General features: G+C 41.8%; 1 protein-coding gene across 1 annotated transcript; it reads left to right on the forward strand.

The window, feature by feature from the left end:
- Window positions 1-3,219: 3,219 nt before the first annotated feature.
- LOC106612778 (structural maintenance of chromosomes protein 4) lies at window positions 3,220-23,542 on the forward strand. Its single transcript, XM_045687011.1, is given in 27 exon segments — window positions 3,220-4,118; window positions 4,783-4,894; window positions 5,833-6,010; window positions 7,712-7,716; window positions 7,988-8,152; window positions 10,160-10,287; window positions 10,464-10,598; window positions 10,845-10,989; window positions 12,240-12,386; window positions 12,538-12,765; window positions 12,872-12,938; window positions 12,941-12,985; window positions 12,988-13,040; window positions 15,771-15,932; window positions 18,083-18,305; window positions 18,399-18,478; window positions 18,590-18,736; window positions 19,479-19,617; window positions 21,176-21,344; window positions 21,461-21,650; window positions 21,653-21,699; window positions 21,701-21,760; window positions 21,923-22,064; window positions 22,160-22,162; window positions 22,193-22,248; window positions 22,250-22,405; window positions 22,622-23,542. Coding segments are annotated over 27 exon segments (3,201 nt in total). The 5' UTR covers window positions 3,220-4,083; the 3' UTR covers window positions 22,806-23,542.
- Window positions 23,543-27,064: the final 3,522 nt, after the last annotated feature.

The following is a 27,064-nucleotide window of genomic DNA, read 5'->3' on the forward strand; positions in this document are numbered from 1 at the left end:
CCGTTCTGGAACGTACCCAGAGATACTCCTTTTCCAACATCGCTGACGTACCTCGACTTTGTGAATAACTATCGCGAGAGTTCCTTGTCAACAAACTTGGAAAGAGAACCTCTGTTTTTTAAAATAAAAATATAGGACAAAACACACATCATGACAACACAACACTACATAAAGAGACTTAAGACAACAACATAGCATGGCAGCAACACATGACAACACAGCATGGCAGCAGCACAAAACAGGGTACAAATATTATTGGGCACAGACAACAGCACAAAGGGTAAGAAGGTAGAGACAACATTATCAAGAGGGACAACCATGGTCATCCCAACTGCCTCTGATCTGGCAGACTCACTAAACACAAATGCTTCGTTTGTAAATTATGTCTAGGTGTTGGTGTCCCCCTGGCTATCAATAAATTAAAAAACTAGAAAATGGTGCTGTCTGGTTTGCTTAATATAAGGAATTTGACATTATTTATACTTTTACATGTACTTTCGATACTTAAGTATATTTAAAACCCGAATACTTTTAGACTTTTACTCAAGTAGTATTTTACTGGATGACTTTTACTTGAGTCATTTTCTACTAAGGTATGTTTACTTTTACTCAAGTGGGTATAATCAACTTGGGACTCTTAACTCTCTTATGCATTCTCTCTAGAAAATAATGTAACTCTATGGAAGGCTAGTGCCACTCCACTAGTGCGTCGTGGCACACACCTTCCAACTAGAGCATTATTTTCCAGAGAACACATAGCCCGTAGTTGATTATCCCTTACATATTTTCGACTATTCAACCAATACAATCCAAATACAAAATAATAAATTGATCCGTACTGTAAACAACACCCTTCCGTCGTCTCTAGGTAACAGTGCCCATACTTCACGGGGCACGTTCTATTTTAAAAAATGGTATGAAAATATCAAAAATCATTACCAAAATATAATTTATATTCATTATAATGTTAACTTGAATGCAAAAAATGTATACGTTTATGTTCATGGTTGCCTGGCGTCGGCCTTCTTTTTGATTTTTTTTTTTACCAATATCGAGGTTCCATGGTGCCTTGCATCAGTTTGTAACGAATTTTGGTTCGACAACAGAGTTTAGGCGCCATTTACGAGTGAGTTTGCAGCAAGCTAACGATTTGAGATGACACAGGGTTGACTTTTACGCACTTTATTTATTTTTTCAGTTTTGGGATATCGAGAAACAGTTTTCAATTGGCTTTGAAAAGAGAGTAATACACAGGGAATTCTTACAACAAAATAACTTCGTCCGCAAGGTAAAGCTGACATTTTATCTGAACACGAAATAGCTAGTTAACGTTAGCTAAAATAAAACGAGTAAGCTCGCTAGCTAACTATCAAACCATAGCTATCTAGCAAGCAAGTTTGTGGGCACCTTTCGTCGGTTATATGTGGTTGTTGAGCTAGGTAAAGTAAGCTAGCTAACGTTAACTTAAAATGATCAGATGACAGCTCACATTTAGCTATATCCCATTTGTCTATCGGCAACACATAAATAAACTAACTAAAATTGCCTAGTAACATTAGCTATCTACCTTGGCGAACCAGTGTTAAATTAACTTTACTTGTAAGCAAAGTACCGGTTTCCCCTATTCATCTCTGCTCTAGTTGTGTTCGCTATCCAGGTAGCGTACTTTAGCTAACGTTATCTAAATTTGTTCGTGGCTAACAGATGACGTGAGAATAATGCCTAACAAAGCCCAATGTGGCCTACCTGACTAACGTTAGCTAGCTAATTACCAGACATTAGTCTACTCTATACAGCAGCTAGATAGTGTAAATGGGAATTTCCACGTGTTCTCAGTTTAGGCAAATTATTAACGTTAGCTTAACTAGATTACAAGAGGACAACTGAAGCATAACACTAACGTTACTGTTACCTAAAAAAACAAGACCAGTGAAATCTTCTATACACAAGTTACATTTTTATTCGCTCAGTAACGTTAGTGATATAGCTATTTAGTTAGCCATATTGTAGCTACATTATCTTAAATTATTCAATTGATTAGAACTCTCGATCTGTAAAATAAACATTACACGTTCAACTGTTGCTGGTCAATTTGGACTACTGAGTGCAGCCTACATGGCACTAATGATAACGTGACTCTGATTGGCTACTTCAGTGTTATGACTTTATTTTGCACATTTACCTCCCATCTTTTTCTAGTTCTCGGTAGCAGTTGATTTACTTTTGAGCTCAGTTTGGCGTTACTGACAGCCTGTAACGTCACAATTTTTGTCCGTATTTTAGTTACACGCACTTGACGGAAAACGTATCAGTTCATTTCTCGATAATTGAGTGAAAATCGATGCATGTTGTCAGCTTACGTTAGAGAAAATCACGCTATTTGACTAGGGGAGATTTAAGTTAGACAGCTAATTAAGTTTTGTTAAATTGCAATTTCGTGTCAAGTATTTTCTATTATTTTGGGTTATGGTTACATCTCTGAATATCGCTTATTACACCTATGGTACAGTTTAAAACGAAACATATTTATCAAAGAAACTAAAACAAAACACTTTTAGATCTGTGGTCTTATCAGACAGCAGACTGGCAATTTATTTGCAGCTTTATAATTGATTGGGTAACCGATTTATGACCCGAGGTGAAGTTAACTCTTTGGATAAAATGCCCGTTGATGGGAGATGACGGAGGGGGGTAACGGGGTGCTTCACGTTGACTATCAATTGTGAAGAAGTGAATGACAAGCGAAAACACCTCATGGATTTTACTTTTACGCCTGTGATTTGAATGATATCTTTTAGATTCTAAAACATGACAGCCAAAACGTCGAAAAGTATAACTACTTCCAAGCCTAGAGGGAAAGGATCGCAGCCTCGGGATGACTCCGAAGACGAGTTGGACGTACCCCATAAAGAAGCGAACTCCAATGGCCAAGAGGCTCCGCCGACAAATGGTAAGTAACAAAGGGTGTTTTGGTGTCTGCATCTAAATAAGTTGCGCGTCTACTCAATGGCAACGTGTTTTGTTGAATGTAAGTGCGTGATGGTTGAGTCCAACTGGCACAGTTGTGGTAGTTGTTGTCTTGATTCATAACACGTAGCTTGCTGGCTAGTTTTTCAAACGTGAGCAAGGCATTAATAAATGTCTCTTGTGATTTTTGAGATGATTATAATGGTGGCATGTGCGCGTTTGTCTCCAGCCTTCGCAACTAGCAAGGTAATTTATGTTTGGATATGAATGCGTTTTAAACGATTCGATCATCTAGAAGGATGGTTATGATTTTCTATCTTTCGATTTATTTAACGTTGGTCAACGGTTTGTCAAGAAAACTTCGTCTGAAAACAATAACCGTATTTGACATGTTGTCTACTCTTGATTTAGAAAGTATTATGGTTGCAGCGTTTGTTGGCCGAAAACTATTGTCAGGGTCATTTTTCTTCTTTTTTTTTTTTACTGAGCACAATAGACTTGAGACCAAGCGTTTTGTCATTGTGATATGGTACCATAATCGGTATGCATTTGCAGCAAGGCTCGATTTTTATTCATTTGTTTTGATTGGAAAGTAGGTTTTGGTGTGGGTGAAACAACGTGGAATCAGATGTTCGAAATATAATAAATTATGTTGTCGTTGGTGAGTGCATATTGTGTATTTGCTTTGCAATGTGAGCGTTTGTGAAAGGGGTTACTTCAAGCGTTCGTTTATGATTAAGTTTATATTGTTATAATTTAGTTTTGTGAACAAAGATATAGTACATGTGCGAGTTAACATTCGATCTTCCTCTGGAGTCTTTGTTCCTCCACTGTGACTTGCTCTATAATGCTTATGTTTTGTTTGTTTGTTTTTTTGTTTCACCACCCCTCCCCCATACACCAGTGTCCCCACCTGAAATGAATCGCACTGGGGAATAAAAGTTAAACTCTTTGCCCTAGCTCCGGCTCCCGGGGAGGGTGCCGAGGCTGTTGATAATCGAAGTTTGGAGGAGATTCTTAGTAGCATCCCTCCACCCCCGCCCCCAGCAATGACCAATGAACCAGGCGCTCCTCGCTTGATGATTACACATATAGTTAATCAGAACTTCAAATCCTATGCTGGCGAGCAGATTCTGGGCCCTTTCCATAAGGTACGAAAAAGCATACTAACTCCCCGTTATGGCTCTTTTGTGACACTAGGAATTGTGGTTTTGTGTTTTAATCATTGTCTCAGTATGGGGTGTTGACCATTTCCTTAACTTTTATTTATATATATTTGTATCTTCAGTGACAGCAGCATTTGGATAGTTGTAATTTAATTGTTGATTATTTTACTGGATAAAGTTGTCTCCATAGTTTGCAGCATATCATACTCCTCCATTTTGTGTGTGTGTGTGTTTTTCACACTAGTGGTGATCTAGCTGTGTCTTATCCTCAAAAAGATACAAAATAGGGTTTCCCACTAACTTTCCCCCTATCAAATTTTCTTAGTAGTTCTCTTTATTGCATCATGGACACAGGTGCAATAAAATATCTTAAATACACCCACTGAGGTTAGAGGCCCACCATTTTAATCCAGCAGAATTTTCTAGTTATTCAAAGCGGTCTAAAATTGTATTGTGAATACGGTTTCTATTTAATTTAGTCTGATTTGAACAGATTGGAAGTACAGATTGGAAGTACATTTTTATTTTCCACCCACTTCATTTCTCTTTTTTTTCTCTCCCTTCCCTGGCGTTTTTCTTGTATCATTGGTCCAAATGGCAGTGGGAAGTCCAATGTGATAGATTCAATGCTCTTTGTGTTTGGCTATAGGGCTCAAAAAATCAGAACCAAAAAACTCTCTGTGCTGATTCACAGCTCTGACCAGCACAAGGATGTGCAGAGCTGCACTGTGGAAGTGCATTTTCAGAAAATTACTGACAAGGTAACACACACTTACTTGCTCAGCTGTAACCAAACAATTTAACATTTTATAAGAGATTTGGGTAAAGCGGCAGAATCGTATATATTTTTTGTATATATGCATGTTATTTTAGGGTGTAGCTTTAATTGTCTTGTATGCATTTGGTTTAGTATTTTTATTTTTTACAATGACGGCAACAGACTCAGAATAGCCATTTGAAGTTAACTGACAATCAAGTAAATTACAAACTTTGCCATTGTTCCTTTATTTTTGTGGTTTTATATTGATTAAGACCTCAGGGGAGTTTTTTTTCTTCAGTTTAGTGGTGATTAAATGAATGTTAGTGGACAATACAGTTTCTCCTTTTCTGTGCAAACCTAGAATCCTGTATATATTAATTGCATGCAGAGTAAGAAATATTTTTCCAGAATTGTAAAACATATTGTACTACCACTGGGGGTGTAGTACAGTAATTAACAACATAATTGACATTTAATGTAAAATAATCTCTTTGCAGCCAAGCTGTTTTTTGTCAAATCGTTTCAACCATCTCCTAACACTGCAGTTTTAAGCCTACACACTATATATTTCTCTATTAAAAAAAGTTGAACATGTTATAGCTATTCTGTTTTTGCCCCCCTTCATATCTTGACAATGTGTTGACAACATGTATTTCCTGTTGTCTCAAAATTAGTTGAATTTAATAAACCATATGAATCTTAATTTTTAATAAATGTGCAAGTTAAATACATTTTACTTGTTATCACACCAATATCTGTTTGCAGCAACATTTCTGTGGTTGAGGCTTCACTTTCATATGTAGGTGTGTGTTTAGATGGTTACTTGCCTATATTTGGGAGGGTTGTATTGCTAAGCATTTTTATTTTTTTGTCCTGAGTGTGTTCTGAAGACTGGATCTAAGCTGGTGTGTTTCTTGTGCCCCTCCCCCTCTGAGTCAGGAAGGAGATGACTACGAAGTCATCCCCAACAGCAAGTTCTATGTTTCCAGAACTGCCAGCAAAGACAATTCCTCGTCCTTCCACATCAATGGCAAGAAGGCCACTTTCAAAGATGTGGGGACTCTGCTGTGTAGCCATGGCATTGACCTGGACCACAACAGATTTCTGATTTTTACAGGTAATTAAATAGTTATTCATTTTTAGTTTTCCTTTCAGTTTGTCTTTGATCCTTCCTGTATCACACATCCCATCCTGTAAAAGCTTTGCTGCTCAGACTTGACCCCTTTCACTCGGAGGAAAACCGGTATTATGCCTGTGTGAGTGACCTGTTAAGTGTGAAACGGACTTGGACTGCTATAGCAGCGCATCATGGTTTGAAACAATGTTGGAAAGGTGCGAACCATCATTTGCTGCTTTAGTATTTTAAGGAAAATCTAACATTCCTGGAATTGTCTAGTGGGTGAATGGAGACGCAGGTCCGTTTGGCCCCCCTTTACCTGCCACGCTATAGCAGCACGTAAATATTGGCGTGAGAATACAGACCCCGACCCCAATATTAGCTGTGCTGCTTCAGTGTGGTAGGATCAAGCATCCACTCTTCATTTCTATCATTTGAGTGCATGATTATGTCTTCAGTTTGGATTTCGTTGGAATTATCTTTCATGGAGTGTAATGTCAATGTGTGTAGTTGTTCAAAGACATATTATTTTGTTTGCGTTGGGTCATATTTGCTGCTTTTTGCCAGTCACGGTCCAAATGAATACATGTAGAATTTTTATTTTTATTAATACAGTTTTGGAACATCCCTGTGGTGTTCAGCTTGGTGTGTAGACTCCTCCAGGGGTTGTTTGAAGAACAAGCCAGTCCACTTGTTGCACAATACAGTTTTGGGGGTTTTCTAGTACCTATCAACTCTTGGATGAATGAGAGGACTCACTTTTTTAGTGAATATTAGATGTTGTGCTGCATTTTATAATATTTATTTTGGGAGAAGATGTAGGTTCTCTCCTGTCCTGATTTGTGCAATTTTCTTCATCCTCTCTTTTTTTCTGGAATTTTAGGTGATTTTCGAGCTCATTAAATATGACAGGGTTGTTCTGACTAAGGCAAGAAGCTTCAGTTTGTTCTCCAAAGTCACTTTTACAGGCCTACGGCTCAGGGGAAGGTTCCTATTTAGTGCACTGGTCAGGCAGAGCAGGAAAATGCATTTTTCTCACTCACTCACACACACACACACACACACACACACAGACACACAGAGAGAGAGGATTAAACAAGATTGACCATTCTGATAATTATATAGGCCATCATTCAGGCTTGTGTTTAATAAATGTTTCAAGGACTGTTCAGTCAAGGACTATTACCCCATGTCTATGACATAAAGGAAATTCATAATTTTATTAAAACACAGGCACCAGTTACATTTGCCAGATGCCCCTTTTAGTTTATGTATTTATTTCTTGACCTCATAAAATATAAAACCTTTATTGTAGCGGTTCCAATTGATGAGATGTTTGGTTCTATGTTTAAGTGATTATTATAGTTTTGCCTTTCATTGTTTTGTCATGGATATGGACAAATGTTATGTGCAGTAAATTATTATTTGAGGCTCAGGTGTGTGAGTTGGGAAGTTGTGTGAGAAGTACAGTACACTAAAATGCCCAAATGTACTGCAAATAGCCCATATGACTGGCTGCCCATGAAAGCTGTAGGGTTATATCATAAAGGAGAGGTTAAAGTGTTTTAATGAGGGGTTATCATAACATCAGCAAAGTTTCCTCAATACTTTAGTGAGCAAAGCAACCAATTTATTTCAAATCATCAATAATTAAATTGCTGTTTGAGATTCACACAGAAGTTGCTGTCTTTCTGGTTTTAGCCCAGGTTAGTTTGAATTGCATTTTAACTTGCTTCCGAAAGGGTGAATTCCCAAAAAATATTTCAGGTATTTTTTTCCCTCGTTGCTTTTCAGACTTTAGAAAGTTATAAATAAAAAAAGTATAAACCCACCCATCAATGTCAATTCTGGGATGGTAATCAGGTGGTTTCGAACACAAAATGTATCCAAGGTGTGTGTTTGTAGAGTTTCTGGTAAGAAGCTGCTATAACCGTGTGTGTCCTTGCTTGCGTCTCTCCCTCCCTGTGCATTGGTCAGGGTGAGGTGGAGCAGATAGCCATGATGAAGCCCAAGGGGCAGACGGAGCATGAAGAGGGCATGCTGGAATACCTGGAGGACATCATTGGCTCCTGCTGCCTGAAGCAGCCCATCTACACCCTGAGGTGCCGTGTGGAGCTCCTCAACGAGCAGAGGGGAGAGAAGGTGAGAAACAACCCCAGTAACAAGACATTAGTCCATTTGTTGTATTTAAAAAAATATATATATTTATATTTATACATACACATACATGTTTTTCCTTTTTGAAATGATGGTTTCCCCTGTGGGGGTGTGTTGGGGACCTGTTTCACTGTGAAATCTGTGAGGTATGTTGTGTCTTGGCCAGAATGACTGCCCCTGGCCTGACACCTGCCTCTCCTTACAAGGCAGCAAATTATCTCCACACACACACCTCAGAGATCGCTGTATCTAGGCTAATCCCTTTGCTTGTTTGTTACATTTTTATTGTTGTGCCAAAAACAATTGCTTTGCAATCAGTCATTTAATTATTATTTTTAAAGAGCGGTTGAGAGAAGGCATAAGAACGGGATGCGCAAGTTCTTTTTTTAAATTTTTTTATCGAATACATTTAATGACCAGCCCTAGATCAGATTTTATTAGAAATGTGTTAGTAATTATGTTAGCTGGAGGTGAAGTTTGGCTGATAATTACATGATTTTGTTAATATATTTCTTTGTATTGCAGTACTAGTGACATATTGTTATTTGGATATGGTGTTGCAGTGTACTAGCCAGGTTAACAGGGTAGTGTTTCATTTGAGGTGAAATACTGGATGTCTGGTGAAGCCAGCCGGTTCAGTAAATCTCTTGCAGGCTACACTAATATAACATCACTAATTAGGCCTGTTTAGAAGAAAAAAAGTTTCTCCCTGTACTGTAATGTATTTATTACTTTAACATATCTATGATTTTTCATATGGGTGACATGATTTAGACTTTTTGGTTCATGCAGCTTTACAGTAGTCAATAGATTTAGTATTCAGAAATCTGCATTTTCATAACGCAGACCAAATCTGCATTTTCATAACGCAGACCAAATCTGCATTTTCATAACGCAGACCAAATCTGCATTTTCATAACGCAGACCAAATCTGCATTTTCAAACCATTTCACCTGTTTTTATGTTGAAAGTGTTTTTTTTTTTTTTGCTTCAATAGTGATCAGGGGCATGCAACTATAATTTCTTTACACAAAATACATTAGTGCAACACAATAGGCAGACAATAGCTTTGTTTTCATCAAATGAGAAGTGCAAAGCTAGCAGACGCAAGTAAATTAGTTTGCAATGGGGGAAAAGCTAGTTTTTTTGCAAAAATGACACAGCCATCATATTTCAGATGTTTATCATAGAATGTAGCCAGCTACATTTCCTAGTTAATCTTGCATTTTAACTTGCTAAAACTACCAGAGAAAAGTACACATCACTCAGAGCGCTGTCTGGTGATCCAATGCCGGTTTGTGAGTGGTGGAATTTGATTGGGCAAGATGAGAGCAAAGCTATTTCATCCAAGTGGAGAAGTGTAAACGAAGCACAAAATTAGTCCTTTTACATTGATTTGGAACAAACCCTGACTGAAGCAGAGCAGAATTTACAATGAGGAGCATTTTAGATCTGTTTGTGGACGCGGTAAGATTTGTTCTGTGTTAACGCAATGCCTGCAGTAGATATAGCAATACCACATACACAGGGTCAAATGCTGTGTTATTTGAGTCATGACCAGTTTTGACTATCCTCATGTTATTAGACTATGGGTTGATCTTATGGCATTGTGCAGTGTCGCATCCTATCACACTTCTGCCTTTATCTGAGTTCTATCGTTTCTCATTACTCTGCATTTGTCTATTTGATTAAGTCACATATGGCTTTTGACTGACTAAAAATTGCATAATTTTGGTATTGAAGCCAAATTAACCCAAGCTTGTGGAGTAAAGTTGTAGTTTTTGGGAAAGCTCAGAGTTTATCAATACATGTCTGGCATGGTCAATCACAGTGACATTTTTTTTTCTTCTAAGCACACCTGAGAAGGAACAAAAGTAAATTCAAACATTTATTCAGGGCTTGATCTTATGACAATTCAGCATGAATGTTTAAGTCAGGGGTGCTGTACACTTTGTTTTCCTGTTTCATCATTTTGCGGACCATGTGTTACAGCTAAACAGGGTCAAAATGGTGGAGAAGGAGAAGACTGCTCTGGAGGGAGAGAAGAACATAGCCGTTGAGTTCCTCACTCTGGAGAATGATATTTTCAAACAAAAGAGCCAGCTCTGCCAGTACTATGTGTGAGTATTATAACCACACAGGGTGTTGCTAAATTTAGTGTATTTTACTAACAGGAAATCAGGTTTGAAAGAATCTGGGAGGAAGCGTTGATGCAGTTGGGTGTAATTACCACAGATGGTCACTTTTTAGAGTTCATATATCCATGTTGACCAGAGTGTGATTGTTTCTTTGTTAGCCATAACCTCCAGAAGAGAGTGGCAAACAAAGAGGAGAAGCAGAGGATCCAAGACGACACCAAGGAACTCGCAGAGAAAAACACCACCATTGCTGAAGAGATGGAGAAGAACCAAGATCTGAAAAATGTGGAGAAGTAGGCCTTTCTATTTTTTATTTGTTATTCATGGGTTTTGTTGCTTACATGGAAATTGATACCAAAGGGACACATTTATGAGCAAAATATAGTCCTAATGTAAAATGAATGTCAGTTCAGTGCAATAATGTTATGAAATGGAAAATGTTCATGGGCCTGCTGGCAACCAGTGATACAGAAAAGCAAAATTAGCAGTAATTTGTTTGATTGCCATTCATAATGTCCATGTTGTGATTTTTCTCCCAGGAAACAAGGCAAGCTGACCAAGTACATTGAGTTCCAGAAGGAGAAGTTTACCCAGCTGGACCTGCAGGATGTAGAGGTCTGAGAGAAACTGAAGCACACCAAGAGTAAGACCAAGAAACTACAGAAAGAACTGGAGAAGGAGAAGGTGTGTTTAGGTGTGCATGTGTCCCTTTTCCTGTGAACATAATTCAGGTCTCTATAATCGATGCTTCAGTGATTCCATTTCAGGGGGGTTTTGTAACTTTGACCATTTATTATATTGGCCAATCTCTGTGTACATGGGTTGCTCATGGTGGCTCTCCAAATCTATACGTTAGGAGGCTGTGATTGTGGCGAATGTGCTACATAACTTACAGGTCATACTCATAAACAAACACAATGGTGCTCTGTCCTCTCAAGACAGGCCAGCACCAATGGCCTGACACTTCACTTTTATTCTGTTGATTTTGTCCCCTGGCCAAAGTGAAACACGGCCACTCGTAATACAGTTTCCCTCTATACAAACACAAGGCCTGTTGTGCTGAGGCCCTGGAGAAGGCATTGCCCAGGGGTTTACAGATGACCTTATTAGTAATTGCCGTATTGCGTAATTACACATTTTATAATTACTTGCATCAATGTCACAAATAAACAAATGTGTTCATTTTTATTACATTAACTTGCTTGGGATTGGCTCTGGGTGAGCAAGGGTGTGTATCCCACATATTAATATATTTTTCTGTGTCATGAGGTCCCTCTTGATAAAATTATATTGTTACATTGCTGAGACTAAAATGAATTGATAAAGTGGCTGGTATACCCAATTTATTTAATAAGAGAAACTCCTCCAGTTGGCCACTAGGGGGTAAAACTTAAACGCAAACCCTCCAAAGCATGACTGCTTGGCTCTGCTGCCTCTCACTCACTTTCTCCCATGCTCTTTTCTCTCTCCTCCATGGGCTCTTTTTTTTTCTCTCCACACTCAATATGCTCCAAGTCTCCCTTCCTTTCTCTGCCCCTGTTCTGCAGCCTGTATGATACAGCACCAGTGGCTGTGATTTGGCAGTGTTGGGTTGTGAAGGCCGGGTAGAGCAGAGCAGTCCTCTGGGAGCCGTGTTCTGCAGTGTGGTAGTGAAGTATGGCTTTGTGTAACACTACCAGCAGCCACATTCACTCTTCACCCACAGTTAACCCTGCTAGCATGGCTTCCTCCACTCCCTCTGCTACTCCCTCTCACCACCCCGCACACTGGAGAGAGGTGCAGTTCACACAGACTGCCTGCCAGTCTGATGGCGGTGCTCCTAACTCTGTCTGCTAGTTGATTTTAAAATAGTATATTGGTCTTTCCTGGGTTTTTTTTAAAGGTTGTACCTCCCTTAGCCTCATCTTTTCTCTCCCCCCTTTCTCCTCTGTCAGCTGGAGGAGGTGCGTAACGTGCCGGCCAGCAGTGAGAAGACCATCTCTGAGGCGTCCGCTCGCAGGGAGGAGTTGGGGAAGGAGGAGAAACTGAAGGAGAGTCTGAAGGAGGAGACCAGTGGCCTGCAGCAGGAGAAGGAGGTGGGTGTCTTTCATTATCAGGAATTACTGATTCGTTTGAAGTAGGAAACACTATTCCTGATTTAATTGAATTTGACCGGTATCCTTTTCCCCCTGGTATTCCATGTTTTCTGATCACATAATCGTGTGGTTATTATTCCCATGGCTCCGTCCCCAGACGAAGGAGCTGATGGAGCTGAGTAAGGCTGTGAACGCGACACGCTCTTGTCAGGACGTGGCCCAGTCTGAGCAGGACATCTACCTGAGTCGCCACAACACCGCTCTGACCTAGCTCAACATGGCCACGCTGTCCCTGCAGACCGCCTCCGACACGCTGCGAGACCGCCGCGCCGCCATCAAAGAGCTGCAGGTCAAAATACCCCAGTGTGAGCAGGAGCTCAGGAAGGTACGTTAGTGTGAGTGTGTGGGAAGGGTCTCAAGTGTCGAGCTGTTCTTAAGGTTAGGGGTGGACTGTGATTTGTGGCAGTAAGATGTATCTCTGTCTGCTCTAGGATGAGGCGGAGCTGGAGCAGCTGCTGCAAGCAGATGATCAGTCCAGGGAGCTGGTGGGGGACATGAGGCCAAGAGCTCCCTGTCCTATAACCGCAGCAGGGGGAAGGTGCTGGACGCCTCATGCAGCAGAAGAGGAGCGGCAAGATCCCCGGCATCCTGGGATGACGAGTGAGGACCATGTCCATGTATAGACTACACCAGGGGTATCAACCTCATTCCATGGAGGGCCTAGTGTCTACTGGCTTTGGCTTGGTTTTTCTTTTTCAATGAAGACCTAGACCAGTGGTTCCCAAACTGTGGGGCGCCTAGGGGAGGTGCGAAGGGTCGGTGAGGGATCCGGCTTTCAACCTACTCTTGAAAGTTATAATGGTAGAATGCACAAGGTGCTATTTTGAAATTGGGTGGTGCGGCATCAGTTTTCCTCTTGTCATGTTAGCGCTATATATAACTGGTCAGAAATGTCCAGATCAACTAGCCCATGTCAATTAACGTTTTTTAGCCCATAGATTTAGTTGTAATGTTTGTCACTCAAATATCACGACTAAACATTAGACATGGCAACTAGAGGTCGCCCGATTATGATGTTGCAACGCCGATACCGATTATTGGAGGACCTATTTATAAAAATAATACAAATAAAAATGCCGATTCCGATTAATCGGACGATTTTTATTTTATATATATTTTTTTAAACATTTATTTATTTGTAATAATGACAATTACAACACTACTGAATGAACACTTATTTTAACTTAATATAATACATCAATAAAATCAATTTAGCCTCAAATAAATAATGAAACATGTTCAATTTGGTTTAAATAATGCAAAAACAAAGTGTTGGAGAAGAAAGTAAATGTGCAATATGTGCCATGTAAAAAAGCTAACGTTTAAGTTCCTTGCTCAGAACATGAGAACATATGAAAGCTGGTGGTTCCTTTTAACATGAGTCTTCAATATTCCCAGGTAAGATGTTTTAGGTTGCAGTTATTCTAGGAATTATAGGACTATTTCTCTCTATACGATTTGTATTTCATATACCTTTGACTATTGGATGTTCTTATAGGCACTTTTAGTATTGCCAGTGTAACAGTATAGCTTCCGTCCCTCTCCTCGCTCCTACCTGGGCTCGAACCAGGAACACATTGACAACAGCCACCCTCGAAGCAGCGTTACCCATGTAGAGCAAGGGGAAAAACTACTCCAAGTCTCAGAGCGAGTGATGTTGGAAACGCTATTAGCGCGCACCCAGCTAACTAGCTAGCCATTTCACATCGGTTACACCAGCCTAATCTTGGGAGTTGACAGGCTTGAAGTCATAAACAGCGCAATGCATTGCGAAGGGCTGTTTGAATGAATGCTTACGAGCCTGCTGCTGCCTACTATCGCTCAGTCAGACTGCTCTATCAAATCATAGACTTAATTATAATTAACATAATAACACACAGAAATATGAGCCTTAGGTCATTAATATGGTAGAATCCGGAAACTATCATCTCGAAAACAAAACGTTATTCCTGTTACGTCATAATTACGTAAAATTCTGGCAAATTAGTTCGCAACGAGCCAGGCGGCCCAAACTGTTGCATATACCCTGACTGCGTGCAATGAACGCAAAATGACAATTTCACCTGATTAATATTGCCTGCTAACCTGGATTTCTTTTAGCTAAATATGCAGGTTTATATGCAGGCATTGATGTTTATGGTTAGTTACAGTCGTGCAACGATTGTGCTTTTTTCGCAAATGCGCTTTTGTTAAATCATCTCCCGTTTGGCAAAGTCGGCTGTCTTTGTTAGGAAGAAATAGTCTTCACAGTTCGCAACGAGCCAGGCGGCCCAAACTGCTGCATATACCCTGACTCTGTTTGCAAGAGAAGTGACACATTTTCCCTAGTTAAAAGAAATTCATGTTAGCAGGCAATATTAACTAAATATGCAGGTTTAAAAATATATACTTGTGTATTGATTTTAAGAAAGGCATTGATGTTTATGGTTGGAGCAACGTGTACCTAAGCGATTATATGCAACGCAGGACAGGCTAGATAAACTAGTAATATCATCAACCATGTGTAGTTAACTAGTGATTATGATTGGTTGTTTTTTATAAGATAAGTTTAATGCTAGCTAGCAACTTACCTTGGCTTCTTACTGCATTCGCGTAGCAGGCAGGCTCCTCGTGGAGTGCAATGTAATCAGGTGGTTAGATCGTTGGACTAGTTAACCGTAAGCTTGCAAGATTGAATCCCTGAGCTGACAAGGTAAAAATCTGTCGTTCTGCCCCTGAACAAGGCAGTTAACCAACTGTTCCTAGGCCATCATTGAAAATAAGAATGTATTCTTAACTGACTTGCCTTGTTAAATAAAGGTCTAAAAAAAAATCGGCGTCCAAAAAGACCGATTTCCGATTGTTATGAAAACTTGAAATCGGCCTTAATTAATCAGCCATTCCGATAAATCGGTTGACCTCTAATGGCAACATTTATAGAATTGGAAGAAAATTTGCTTTAAAACTGCCAAATGTTCTCTGCACCATGTGACAAAATGTGTAGAATTGCAGGAAATAAGCTTTGAACCTGCAAGATGTTCTCTTCGTCAACAAGAGTGGTGTGAACAGTTTGACATTAACAGTGATTCTGCTCGTAGAAATAGACATTTTCCCCAATGCTGGAAGGGAGGCCTGAGTGAAAAAGTTTGGGAACCCCTGACCTAGAGAACCAGGTGAGGGGAGTTCCTTACTAATCAGTGACCTTAATTCATCAATTAAGTACAAGGGAGGAGCAAAAACTGGCAGACACTTGGCCCTCTGTGGAATGAGTTTGACACGTGGGCTACACAGATGACATGTGGCAGCTGAGAGATGCACACACACTCAGTGAGACTGTTCTTGTCCCGACAGGGTGATCTTGGGGCCATCGATGAGAAGGATGACATCGCCATCTCATCCAGCTGTGGCTCTCTGGACAACATCCTGGTGGACAGCATCGACACAGCCCTGAAATGTGTCAACTTCCTCAAGGCCCAGAATATCGGAGTGGCCACCTTTATTGGCCTGGACAAGGTGAGAACAACTCTCAAACACCTGTGGCCTCTTATCAATATTGTGTAGGAACTATTATAAAATACTACTTACGAACGGAGTTTAGAATGTTTGTATGCATAGAAAGTGTGATTTATAAAACAATCCTACAAGCTTCATACGCACACAGGTAAAAGAGAACCATTGATAAATATCAATTGTTCTCTGCCTCAGTGCTTGTACACGACTTCAGCCATTTGCATTTCGAAAAGCCCCTAATTAACCATATGGTCAAAATCATCCATTTAAAGCCTGTGGGGAATATTCAATGCCGTACCTTGAAATGCAATGGAGCAACCAAAACAAAGCTTAGGAAAATAATTGGACTGAAATGGAGATGCTCATGTCAGAGATTGGGCATACCCAAAAGGTTTTATTTGGCTCGTTCAGTTGTGGCTTAACCAGTGTAAAATAAAAACATGGCTACAAAGAGAGGACCGATGGCAAATATAGGCAACACTCACCAGTTAGCCAAACATCCATCCTCAACAGCTCCCTCCTGTAGGTTTTTAGGCCAGCATTGCTGTTCTGTAGAATTAATGGTTTTGTGTGCTCCACCTGGCTAGTAGCCAACACATTCAGCAGTGTCTTTTGCGCATCACACCTGCACATTAAGAGTGAAAACTGTCTGTTCAAATCATTTTGGGGTAGTTATTTAATAGCGGTGGGTGCCGTCTATTGCGCCGTTCGTATTTGGGAACCTATTGATGGCAAAGAAACCCCTCTTGACTTCAACCTCTTTTGCGATGGTGTATGGAAACTGTATGTGTTAAACGTTGGCTTATCGAGGGCTGTGAGATCCCGATTTGGCAAGCTCCCGTTGAAAAGTGCCTGTTGCCAAAACCCTAAGGGTAGATAGTACTTGGATGTGCACTGGAATGGCATGCGTTTGCCTTTTGAAAGCAGGTCTCATATCCTTGCAAAAATCCTATAAATTGTTTTTGGGAAATGATATCTGATGAGCCAATCTGTTAAAGTCCCACCTGTCTCTTAAAAACGCGCTCTCTGAGGAATGTGGTGTGTGCCTAATTTTCCAGCAGAGCAACATCAACCATCTCTCATTCGATTTCCCATTGTCTTGTAGTATTTCAACAACGGTTTCACACCTGCCTCTAATTAAAAAAGTTACTGTACTTTATATGGGTTATTATTGTAACAAATGCACTGATGTGGTCATATTTTATATAGCTACCCTGTCAAGATATGTTGCATGAATTCACAATGGAAATGCAATGAAACTGAAACATTTAATTATTGCTCCCATTCTACACTTGACAAACAGTTCCCTTATTCCACCACAAATGTTCATAAATCTCAGTTAAATTTTGTTTATTTTTGTTTTACTTTTTCTCCCCAATTTCATGGTATTCAATTGGTAGTTAGTCTTGTCCCATCGCTGCAACTCCTGTACGGACTTGGGAGTGGCGAAGGTCGAGAGCCATGCATCCTCCAAAACATGACCCTGTCAAGCCGCACTGCTTCTTGACAAACTGCACGCTTAATCAGGAAGACAGCCGCACCAATGTGTCAGAGGAAACGCCGTACGACTGGCGACCAAAGTCAGATTGCAGGCGCCCGGCCAGCCACAAGGAGTCTCTAGAGCGCGATGGAACAAGGACATCCCGGCTGGCCAAATCCTCCCCTAACCCGGGCGACACTGAACCAATTGTGCGCCGCCTTATGGGTCTCCCGGTCACGGCCGGCTGGCTGTGATAGAGCCTGGGATCGGACCCGGGGCTGTATTGATGCCTCAAGCACTGCGATGCTGCGTCACTCGGGAGGTCCTATAAATCTCACACTTTGCGTGGAAATGATCCCACATTTGTACCTATGCATGATTGATAAATGAGGTTTAATTAACACTGGTCATGCCTCGCTTGCAGAAATTACTATGTTGCAGGTTACACTCTCAGTTTGAGTCATCAGGACATTGATCTGGCTCAATCTGAAGTTTGTTACAGTATACCTCACTCTACTAGCCTTTCTGTCTTATGGGTTTTCTGAAAAGACAGCTGGTACAAAGCCTTTAACCTCAAATGTAACACCCTACAAGAGTTTTTGTTATTGCCCAAGCCTTTTTGAATGCCCATACTGTAGCTAACACTATGACATCCACTCTTTTCCTGTCTCAGATGGTGTGGGAGAATAAGATGGGGCCCATCTCCACCCAAGAGAACATCCCCTGCCTGTTTGACATGGTGCGGGTGCAGGATGATAGTATGAAGCCAGCCTTCTACTTTGCCCTGAGGGTCACCCTGGTGGCCAAGGACCTGGAGTAGGCAACACGGCTCGCCTTCCAGAAGGACAAATGCTGGAGCGTGGTCACCATGCACAGACAGATCATAGAGATGGCTGGTGGGTATACTGAGAGGGAGCGCATCTCTTCTGTGTCTCTATAGATGGTCTATGTGGATGATATGTCTGACACAATTTTCTGTCCCGTCTCAGGCACCATGAGTGGAGGTGGAGGGAGAGTGATGCGGGGCAGGATGGGCTCCTCCATCGGCACTGAGGTCACCCAGCAGGAGGTGAGAGATCTTCTGGACACTCTTCTAGAGCTTTCTCTGGCCTCCAATCACTGTTATGGCTCACTTTAAGCTCTGCTGTGGTTAATGACCTGTCTTCTTTTTGTGTGTCAGCTGGACTGTATGGAGAGCAAGCTGAATGAGAAGGTGGTGCAGCTGCAGGGCTGCCAGGTGAGGAAGCTGCAGCTGGAGGAGAAAGTCTAGAGACTCTGACAGCAGCTCAGAAACATGAAGAACACCCTGGAGAAATACAGCATGCAGGTAACACACACAGTATACAGATATGAAATGTATTTGATGTTGGTGTAATTCTTGTTCATCACACTTGTTTAGGTAAAGCTGAATGTATATATTTTTTTGGCTTGCTTGTAATGCCGCTTGCTGTATCATAGCTCGTCTTTCTAGATTTGCCCCTCTATTGATTTGGTTTGGATTATGTCTACCATCTACACAGCAACAACTATTGCCCAACGGTCATAATTACCTGCAATATGCAATAGCCTACGAAGCACAAGTCCTTCATACACAGGCTCACACATTTTATTTTAACTATTGAACATTAGGCCTATATTATGTCATCAGTAATGATTTGATGGGATAAATGGTCTCTAGACTGAATTGGCTATTGCTCCTGTCAGATTGACCGGATTATTATTTGCAATCATTGTAACAGGCTCTCAGGTACGTTTTTTTTGTAATTGATGTGTTTTTTTTTTTAATTGCCGAGTGAAAAGTAAAGGGAGACTTGTCAGAACCTGGCCATGGGATGCAGGGGGGAAAGACTTTTTACTTTTAAACTCAATACTACTCTTTTCATTTTTGTAAAGCAGTTTGTTAAACAGGCAAAGCTAAATGGTGATTACGGGGAAGCAAGAGTCACGCAATGTGTAGCCTAAGATTGGAGGTGGAGCCTGCTTGTCGCCCACACTCATTGTTTGCTCCTCTGCAGTTCACCAGCTGATGTAGGCTGTGTGCCGGTGTCGTGCATCCTTCCCACTGCTAGACAACCAAACCCTCACTGCTCTGCGCACCCAGTGCTGCTAATATTCTGCTTATCGAGTGCAAGTACGAGCCACGAAAATTAGGACTCGAGTCTGAGTTCTCGATTAGAGTACTACAACACTTGAGGCTGGTGATTGCGGGTGAGGTTGTGGTTGACTGTGTTTCTTCTCAGAGCTTGGCAGAGCAGGAGGCTCACCTGAAGCCTCAAAATTAAAGAGCTAGAGGCCAATGTCCTGGCTGCTGCCCCCGACAAGAACAAACAGAAACAGTTGCAGAAGACCCTGAAGGACTTGTAGAAAGATGAGAACTTTGAACCCCAAATGTAACATGAAGTGAAGTCACTTAGAAATTGCAGGCTACACTCTGTCAGTTCTAGTCTTCAGGACAATGATCTGGCTCAATTTGAGCTTTGCTACAGTGAACCCCAGTCTGACTCCACGAGGCATTGTCCCTCATGGACTTGCTGCGGAGACAACTGGTACATACAACTAGGGGTGTGCCGATCTCATCCTACTTGTAATTGTATCCGTTTTGTCACACTTGATACTCGTAAAAATGCCAGTAAAGCTTATACCTCAAGTGCGCTATCACAGAGCACATCGCTATGCTCACTCACTCACATATTGTTCAAATCAAAGAAATGAGCCCAACAGCTGAAAATGCACATGATCAATTTACTTACTTAGTCCTATTAAATTAACAATAAATAATTCATGGCTGACTACTGCTGCTTGTGTTTATTCCAGACACAGATTTAGGTAAATTGCTTGCCCCATATATTGTTTCACTTATGAGAAGAGCAAAACTTTTCTCTCCTGACACTTACGGCTCAACCTACACCCCGCCAATTTAGTTATTTAGAGCGCCCAGCGCTTTCAACAGTGTGCAATTGGGTGTTCCTGCATGTGGGCATTCCTCCGTCTGCAAAGGACACTGCCTACCGGTCGCCCCCGCCTCCAGCTAGCACAGCAGGCGGGAGCGATACCGTGCATCACCTGCTGTGTAGCAGAGAAAACTATGCCGACAGGCGGGGGTGAAGGACACAGCCTAGCGCTAGCTTCTCCAGGACACAGCCTAGCGCTAGCTTCTCCAGGACACAGCCTAGCGCTAGCTTCTCCAGGACACAGCCTAGCGCTAGCTTCTCCAGGACACAGCCTAGCGCTAGCTTCTCCAGGACACAGCCTAGCGCTAGCTTCTCCAGGACACAGCCTAGCGCTAGCTTCTCCAGGACACAGCCTAGCGCTAGCTTCTCCAGGACACAGCCTAGCGCTAGCTCTCTCCAGGACACAGCCTAGCGCTAGCTTCTCCAGGACACAGCCTAGCGCTAGCTTCTCCAGGACACAGCCTAGCGCTAGCTTCTCCAGGACACAGCCTAGCGCTAGCTTCTCCAGGACACAGCCTAGCGCTAGCTTCTCCAGGACACAGCCTAGCGCTAGCTTCTCCAGGACACAGAAGGCTGGGGCGACACTGCTAGCTAGAGGGGGAAAGGTGGAGGCGGAACGCACCGAATTGCAGGCTGCAGTTGCACCCTTCTCCACACTTTAAGTGACGGTGAGATCTCTAGATCGTTACGATAGTGGTTTTGTCCATGTATTTGGCACACCCCTAATACTTGACCTTTGAGGCTTAACCCTGCTCCTTTCTTTTATATATGTGTGTGTAACTTTGTCCCCCCCGTCTCTTTTCTCACGCTCTCAGACTTTGAGGCAGCTTCTAGTAAGGCAGGGAAGGTTGAGGTGAAGAGGCTCCTCATTGTGGACATCAACAGACACAAGCTGAAGGCTCAGCAGGACAAACTGGACAAGGAGCTGGACGACTGCTCCTCAGCCATCACCAAGGCCCAGGTAGCCATCAAGACCGCAGGGCGGTAAGTGTTTATACACCTGCTCTCTCACACACACACGCAGCTCCCGGTTGTGAAGCTATTACGGAAAAGCTCAGATAAGCCCCAGCTGATGGCTGCTGCTCTCCTCCACAGTAACCTGAAGACGGTGTGAGTCGCCCAGAGGGAGAGCTGGAGGAGAATGAGAAGAGCCTGGGAGAGCTGACGGAGGCTGGGGAGCTCATGAAGGCCTGCCAGGAGGCTTAGGCGGCACTGCCGGAGGTGCAGGAGCACACTCACCAGGGGGTGGTGAGGGAGATCAAGGTCCTGCAGGAGCACACTCTACAAGAAGTAGAGTGGAGTCCCTCAGCGTCCAACTTCGGGTGGAGCAGATGGACACCCATCACTGAACACACCAACAAGATCAAACACTGGCAGAGCGAGGTGGGTGTTGTGTGCATGTGAGATTCATGCATGCTTCGCTGTTACCCTGTTGGTTTGGTGTGTCCTAGAGGTCAACCAAACATTCAGCTAGTTGGTGCATCAGTGTTCTATGCATTACCTGGGGAACAGTATCATCATCTGACTTAAATTTTTCCTCTTCTCTGCTATTTACATTTTAGTCATTGAGCAGATACTCTTATCCAGAGTGGAGGCGCTGACCTGGCGGCCATCAAGGGGCCTGATGTCAACCAGGTCTCCCTGATGGAGGCCCGCTGTGCCCAGATGAAGCCCAACCTGGGAGCCATCGCAGAGTACAAGAAGGTACAGACCCAGCTCTCTCTAGGTCTAATCAAGCACCTTGATACCTTGTTTTTACTCTTGTCTGCGATCTCCACAAGTTTATTTCCCTCTAAGAGAAGGTAGTCATTGTGGGTCATGTCTCTCTGTAGGAGGAACTGTACCTGAAGCATGTGGCTGAGCTGGATGAGATCACCACAGAGAGAGAACTTAAAGCGTGGATGCAAACAGAGGCTCAACGAGTTCATGGCTGGCTTCAACGTCACCAATAAGCTGAAGAACTACCAGATGCTGACACTAGAGAATGACGCTGAGCTGGAGCTAGTCGACAGCCTGGACCCCTTATCTGAGGGCATCATGTTCAGGTCAGCAGACACTTTGACCCCAACCGGCTGTTTGACATCTATGATTTGTGAAGACAGCTCTGGATAGGTCTTTCAATCGTGTGAATTTTATATTTTTTCTTTTATCATCAAAACGTACCTAGCGCCAACCCAGTATCCCCTTCTCCTAATTTCATTGCTGTATTCATTAAATCTATGAATGACTCTTGCTCATCCTCTCTCTGTCCATGGCCACAGTCTGCGTCCCCCTAAGAAGAGCTGGAAGAAGATTTTCAAGCTGTCTGGAGGAGAGAAGACCCTGAGCTCACTGGCCCTGGTGTTTGCTCTGCACCACTTCAAGCCCACGCCACTCTACTTCATGGATGAGACTGATGCAGCCCTGGACTTCAAGCATGTCTCCATTGTGGCCTGTTACATTTGAGTTTCACATGCACACACAGCAGTTCATGGGAACTCTATTCCACGTGAAACAGCTTTGAGTAGTATTTGCCATTCTACTCCTAATTCTATGCTGCTGTGCTTGTTGACTCAGTGAGGGACATGGGGTCAGCTCATCTGTGTTAATCATTAGTATTGTATAATGGGAGCTTATTGAAGGCGCTATGGTAAGGTGTACAGCCTATTGTGAGAAATCACTCGTTTTGCAAAGCCCTCTGTTGGCAGCATGTTGGTCCATTGTTTACTCCTGTCACGGCGGTTGGTGGTTAATTCTTCCCAGGCCACTGTTTAAAAGAGCTCGACTCACATAAGCACGTAAAAAGAAAAATGGATACTGGAGATTTACAGCCTTTGACTTCCCATTGATGATTGAATGTTAATTTATTTCCCTACAGGAGCAAACCAAGAATGCTCAGTTCATCTCCCTGAGGAACAACATGTTTGAGATTGCTGACTGTCTGATCGGCATCTACAAAACCCACAACACCACCAAGATTGTGGGAATCAACCCTAAAACCATTGTCTTCAAACAAACAATCTCAGTTTAGAACAGCAGTGACTCTGGTTTCCCCCCTTAGCCATTCCTAGTAAGACATAGAAATATTAATGTAGGTTTTCTTTCAGTTTACTGTTCTTTCACACCATGTATATAAAACCATGGCTTTAACCTATGTCACTCTTTTTTTTACTGATGAAGCTAATAAATATTTTATCACCGGTCTTTGAATACTTTGATTACTTAACTCATTAGTAACATTTTCTATAGCCCTAAATTGGACATGTTGCACTGGAAAACTTGTGGGGAAGTACTATCACAATGAGCTGTTGGTCTTCCATCATTTAGGTAAAAACCCTGAAGACTGGCTATGTTCATCAGTGAGGAGCTGAGTGATATTTCATGCCTCACTGACAATTCTAGCAAGCACTGCTTATGCAAAAAAAAAACTACTGAACAACTTCCTCACAAGATACAGGTGAAGTTGGCGTCATTAACTTGTTTTTCCAACCACTCCACAAATGTTTTGGCAAGTCGGTTAGGACATCTACTTTGTGCATGACAAGTAATTTTTCCAACAATTGTTTACAGATTATTTCACTTATAATTCACTATCACAATTCCAGTGGGTCTGAAGTTTACATACACTAAGTTGACTGCCTTTAAACAGCTTGGAAAATTCCAGAAAATGATGTCATGGCTTTAGAAGCTTCTGATAGGCTAATTGACATCAGTTGAGTCAATTGGAGGTGTACCTGTGGATGTATTTCAAGGCTTACCTTCAAACTCAGTGGCTCTTGCTTGACATCATGGGGAAATCAGCCACGACCTCAGAAAAAAAAGTAGACCAAGTCTGGAAATTGCTCCCATGGATGAACCAAACGCCTGAAGGTACCACGTTCATCTGTACAAACACCATGGGACCACACAGCCGTCATACCGTTCAGGAAGGAGACGCGTTCTGGCTCCTAGAGATGAACGTACTTTGGTGCGAAAAGTGCAAGTCAATCCCAGAACAACAGCAAAGGACCTTGTGAAGATGCTGGAGGAATAAAGGTACAAAAGTATCTATATCCACATAACCTGAAAGGCCGCACAGCAAGGAAGAAGCCACATCTCCAAAACCGCCATAAAAAAGCCAGACTATGGTTTGCAACTGCACATGGGGACAAAGATTGTACTTTTTGGAGAAATGTCCTCTGGTCTGATGAAACAAAAATAGAACTGTTTGGCAATAATGACCATTGTTCTGTTTGGAGGAAAAATGGGGAGGCTTGCAAGCTGAAGAACACCATCCCAACCGTGAAGCACGGGTGTGGCAGCATCGTTGTGGGGGTGCTTTGCTGCAGGAGGGACTGGTGCACTTTACAAAATAGATGGCATGAGGAAGGACATTTATGTGGATATATTGAAGCAACATCTCAAGACATCAGGCAGGAAGTTACAGCTTGGTCGCAAATGGACAGTAACCCCAAGCATACTTCCAAAGTTGTGGCAAAATGGCTTAAGGACAACAAAGTCAAGGTATTGGAGTGGCCATCACAAAACATTTGTGGGCAGAACTGAAAAAGATTTTCTGAGCAAGGAGGCCTACAAACCTGACTGTTACACCAGCTGTCAGGACGAATGGGCCAAAATTCACCCAACTTATTGTGGGAAGCTTGTGGAAGGCTACCCAAAACGTTTGACCCAAGTTAAAGAATTTAAAGGCAATGCTACCAAATACTAATTGAGTGTATGTAAACTTCTGAGCCACTGGGAATGTGATGAAAGAAATAAAAGCTGAAATAAATCACTACTATTATTCTGACATTTCACATTCTTAAAATAAAGTGGTGATCGTTACTGACCTAAAATGGAATTTTTACTAGGATTAAATGTCAGGAATTGTGAATAACTGAGTTTAAATGTATTTGGCTAAGGTGTATAAACTTCCGACTTCAACTGTAAGTGCACTACAATTGGGATATCGCTGGAGGAACACACAAACCACTCATCCTGAGATGGAGACTTGTCCTGTCTTCCCATTAATTTGAGAGGCATCACGAGATTATTGTAAGAAACATTTAAGTACACATTGTAGTTGACTTGATTTAACAGAAGGCTTTTCTGGTGAAGGTTAAATGTCAGTTCTATAGTATTATTTATTACAGTATACTACATGTAGAGTTATAGAATGTCTTTGAAAAAGCTGTACTTTAACCTCCCTGGGCAAGGTGGGACGTTTGCGTTTTTTATCCGGCCGTGCAAATACTGCCCCCTAGCCCCAACAGGTTAATGCTAACTGTGCCTAGTGATTGGAGCTTTCCTGATGGAGCAGGATACAGTTGACAGAAAACACGTGTTACTTCTGGAACTAACCCTGACCCCAGCTAAAGCTCTTCACAGAAAGTGAAAACCAAACTTTTCAAAAATCACAAAATGCATTCAGCAGATGCTGTTATATTTAACCATAAGCCATAACCTGTTGGGGCTAGGGGGCAGTATTTTCACGGCCGGATAAAAAACGTACCCGATTTAAACTGGTTACTACTCTTACCTAGAAACGAGAATATGCATATAATTAGTAGATTTGGATAGAAAACACCAAAGTTTCTAAAACTGTTTGAATGGTGTCTGAGTATAACAGAACTCATATGGCAGGCCAAAACCTGAGAAGATTCTATACAGGAAGTGCCCTGTCTGACAATTTGTTCTCCTTCTAGGGCATCTCTATCAAAAATACAGCATCTCTGCTGTAACGTGACATTTTCTAAGGCTTTCAGTGGCTCTCAGAAGGCACCAGAAAGTGGAATGAGAGCTCTGCAGTCTGGGCGAAAAACAGCAGGAGATTTTGTGAGTGGTCAGGCAGGGAGCACTGACACTGGAGCACGCTTGCACGAGAGGACTCCATGTTTTTCTTTCTCTCTTTGAACGAATATAACGTTGCCCAGTTGGAATATTATCGTTATTTTACGAGAAAAATCGCATAAAAATTCATTTTAAACATCGTTTGACATGCTTCGAAGTACGGTAATGGAATATTTAGAATTTTTTTGTCACGAAATGCGCCCGCGCGTCACCCTTCGGATAGGGACCTCAACGCACGAACAAGCTATTTCAATATAACTATTGATTATTTCGAACCAAAACAACATTTGTTGTAGAAGTCCTGAGAGTGCATTCTGACGAAGAACAGCAAAGGTAATCCAATTTTTCTTATAGTAAATCTGAGTTTGGTGAGGGCCAAACTTGGCGGGTGTCAAATTAGCTAGCCGTGATGGCCGGGCTATGTACTCAGAATATTGCAAAATGTGCTTTCGCCGAAAAGCTATTTTAAAATCTGACACCGCGATTGCATAAAGGAGTTCTGTATCTATAATTCTTAAAGTATTTTGTGAAAGTTAATCGTGAGTAATTTAGTACATTTGCGGTGGGTACGCTAGTTCTGAACATCACATGCTAATGCAAAAAGCTGGTTTTTGATATATGAACTTGATTGAACAAAACATGCATGTATTGAATAACAATGTCCTAGGAGTGTCATCTGATGAAGATCAAAGGTTAGTGCTGCATTTAGCTGTGGTTTTGGTTTTTGTGACATATGCTTGCTTTGAAAATGGCTGTTATTATTTTTGGCAGGGTACTCTCCTGACAATCTAATGTTTTGCTTTCGCTGTAAAGCCTTTTTGAAATTGGACAATGTGGTTAGATTAACGAGATTAAAATGGTGTAAAATAGTCATATGTTTGAGAAATTGAAGTTAT

Source organism: Salmo salar, chromosome ssa09 (assembly GCF_905237065.1).
Source record: "Salmo salar chromosome ssa09, Ssal_v3.1, whole genome shotgun sequence".
NCBI lineage: Eukaryota > Metazoa > Chordata > Actinopteri > Salmoniformes > Salmonidae > Salmo > Salmo salar.